We start from the raw sequence: 3,214 nt of genomic DNA, 5'->3' as shown, positions 1-3,214 counted from the left end.
ATGTGTCATTCTATTTTGCTTCATATTTGGTTGTGCCTCGTGATTCTTTGAGTGATCCTGTGTATGTGTCCACACCTATGGGGGATGCTATTATTGTAGACCGCATTTATCATTGATGTGTAGTCACCATTTTGAGTCTTGAGACTAGTGTAGATCTTTTACTTCTCGATATGGTTGATTTTGATGTTATCTTGGGCATGGATTGGGTGTCACCTTATCACTCTATATTGGACTGTCACGCCAAGACGGTGACCTTAGCCTTTCTGGGGTTGCCATGATTAGAGTGGAGGGGGACTCCTGGCCATTCTACCAGCAGGGTTGTCACTTATATGAAGACTCGGCGTATAGTCGACAAGGGGTATCTAGATTATTTGGCTTATGTCCGCGATTCTAGTGCGGAGATTCCTTCCATGGATTCAATGCCAGTTGTTTGTGAGTTTCCAGAGGTGTTTCCTGCAGACCTGCCAGGGATGCCACCCGACAGGGATATTGATTTCTGTATTGATTTGGCTCTGGGCACTCAGCCCATTTCCATTCTGCCATATCGCATGGTCCTACCAGAGTTAAAAGAATTGAAGGAACAGTTGCAAAATTTGTTTTATAAGGGTTTCATTAGACATAGTGTCTCGCCCTGGGGTGCACCTGTGTTGTTTGTGAAAAGGAAAGATGGATCGATGAGGATGTGTATAGATTATTGGTAGTTCAACAAAGTCACCATCAAGAACAAGTATCCATTGTCGAGTATTGATGATTTATTTGATCAGCTTCATGGTGCCAAGGTGTTTTCGAAGATTGATTTCATATCTGGCCACCATCAGTTGAGGATTAGGGCATCCGATGTCCCTAAGACAGCTTTTCGTACTTGGTACGAGCATTATGAGTTTCTAGTGAATGTCATTTGGGTTGACCAGTTCCCCAGCTGGATTTATGGATTTGAGGAACCTAGTGTTCAAGCCTTATTTGGACTCCTTTGTGATTGTACTTATTGACAATATTTTGATCTACTCCTGCAGTCGAGGGGAACATGAGCAGCATCTTAGGATTGTGCTTCAGACTCTGAGAGACACCCAGTTATATGTTAAATTTTTGATGTGTGAGTTTTGGTTGGATTCAGTCGCTTTCTTGGGACATGTTGTATCAACAGAGGGCATTCAGGTAGATCCTAATAAGATTGAGGCAGTTCAGAACTAGCCTAGACCCACTTTAGCCACGGAGATCAGAAGTGTTTTGGGTTTGGCGGGATGTTACCATCGATTTGTGGAGGGGTTTTCAACTATAGTAGCCCCGTTGACCAGGTTGACCCAGTAGGGTGCCCCATTCAGATGGTAAGACGAGTGTAAGGTCAGCTTTCAGAAGCTCAATACTGCTATGACTACAACGTCGGTGTTGGTGTTGCCTATAGGTTCAGGATCTTATATGGTATATTATGATGCATCCTGTGTTGGGCTTGGTGCACTATTGATGCAGGATGGCAGGGTGATTGCATATGCGGCGCGGAAATTGAAGGTTCAAGAAAGGAATTACCCTGTCCATGACTTAGAGTTGGCAGTTATTGTTCATGCGCTGAAGATTTGGAGGCACTATCTTTACGGCATGTCGTGTGAGGTTTTCACAGATCATCGGAGCCTTCAGTATTTGTTCAAGCAAAAGGATCTCAAATTGAGGTAGAGGAGGTGGTTGGAGTTATTGAAATACTATGATATCACCATCTTGTATCATCCCGCGAAGGCCAATGTGGTGGCCGACACTTTGAGTAGAACGGCAGCGAGTATGGGTAGCCTTGCATTCATTCCAGTCGGTGAGAGGCCGATTGCATCAGATATTCAGATGTTGGCCAACCAGTTGGTGAGGATGGATATTTTAGAGCCCATTTGTGTTCTAGCTTGTACAATCGCTCGGTCTTCTTTGTTTAAGCGTATCAGAGATCGACAGTATGACGACCCTCATTTGTTAGTCCTCAGGGACACAGTGCGGCACAGTGGTTCCAAGCAGGTTACTGTTGGATATTACGGGGTCTTGATGATGCAGGGTCGTGTTTGTTTGCCTAATGTGGATGGACTTCGTGAGTTGATTCTAGAGGACGCCCACAGTTCCCGGTACTCCATTCATCCGGGCGCCGCCAAGATATATCAGAACATGCGGCAGCATTATCCGTGTTTCCCCACTTTCCTCATATTATCTCTTTCCCTGTCTTAATTATTAAATGCTCTAATTGTGTTCCCACGCCTAATTTCTACTTATAAGACATTGTTTCCTCCTGTTCATGATATTGTTCTTTCCATAGTTTCATTATCTCCTATTATTTGCTTACGTTGGTTTATCGGTACCTTTTGTGGTATATTCTGAATTGGTCTCGCTATGTAGTATTACTTATGTGAACTTTCATGACGTACAAGTTTGCTATTTGTTTCGGTTTGGTGTTTAAGTATTGTGAAGGGTTTCCGTGATTTGAATTGTGAATTTACTATGTATACTGAGCACTTGATATTGATATGGTGAGATCGGGTTACACGCCGCAACAGGTAGGAAAAAGGTGATATATTGAGGTGGAATAAGGATGAATCGATATTGTACGGTGGGATTGGGTTGCACGCCGCAACAGGTGTAATAAGGGTGGATTGTTTGGTGGCATAAGGGTGAACTATGATTGTATTATTGTGACATAGTGGAATCGAGTTGCTTGCCGCAATACTTTTATTTATATTCACTGTTGTATATGGTATTATGAGGAAATAAGGGATGAATATGAGATGTACGGTGCGATCGGGTTACGCGCCGTAAAAACCTATGTGTTTATGTTTCCCTAAGTTGTGTTAGCTTTACGGTATTCTCCAATGCACTTAAGGATTGGTAATTTTTTGTACAGTGTTGACTTATTTCCGAGAGTTATAGTTATTTCTTGCAAATTACACCTTTATTCTATCTTGTCTTCCTTTTTTGCGTTTATCATATATATTGCGTACATGTTGAAGTGTGACTGACTCGCCGTAGCCTCGTCACTACTTCGTCGAGGTTAGGCTTGGCACTTACCAGTAAATGGGGTCGGTTGTACTAATATTGTACTCTGCACTTCTTGTGCAAATTGTGGTGTTGGTCTGAGTTGATCATGAGGTTAGCTACTGGATTCATCTGAAAGGAGACCCAAGGTAGATCTGCCAGCGTCCGCAGCCCCTGGAGTCCCCTTCTAGACATTAAACTTTACTGTTTCTTTCCT

At 43.0% G+C, this 3,214-nt stretch overlaps 1 protein-coding gene across 1 annotated transcript; it reads left to right on the top strand.

The window, feature by feature from the left end:
* Positions 1–1,770: 1,770 nt before the first annotated feature.
* LOC138891894 (uncharacterized) lies at positions 1,771–2,196 on the top strand. The gene has a single exon (XM_070175579.1). The coding sequence runs from the start codon at positions 1,771–1,773 to the stop codon at positions 2,194–2,196; it is 426 nt and encodes a 141-aa protein (XP_070031680.1).
* Positions 2,197–3,214: the final 1,018 nt, after the last annotated feature.

The sequence above is a fragment of the Nicotiana tomentosiformis genome, chromosome 5 (assembly GCF_000390325.3).
Source record: "Nicotiana tomentosiformis chromosome 5, ASM39032v3, whole genome shotgun sequence".
Taxonomy (NCBI): Eukaryota; Viridiplantae; Streptophyta; class Magnoliopsida; order Solanales; family Solanaceae; genus Nicotiana; species Nicotiana tomentosiformis.
This window is presented reverse-complemented; position numbering and strand designations above follow the sequence as displayed.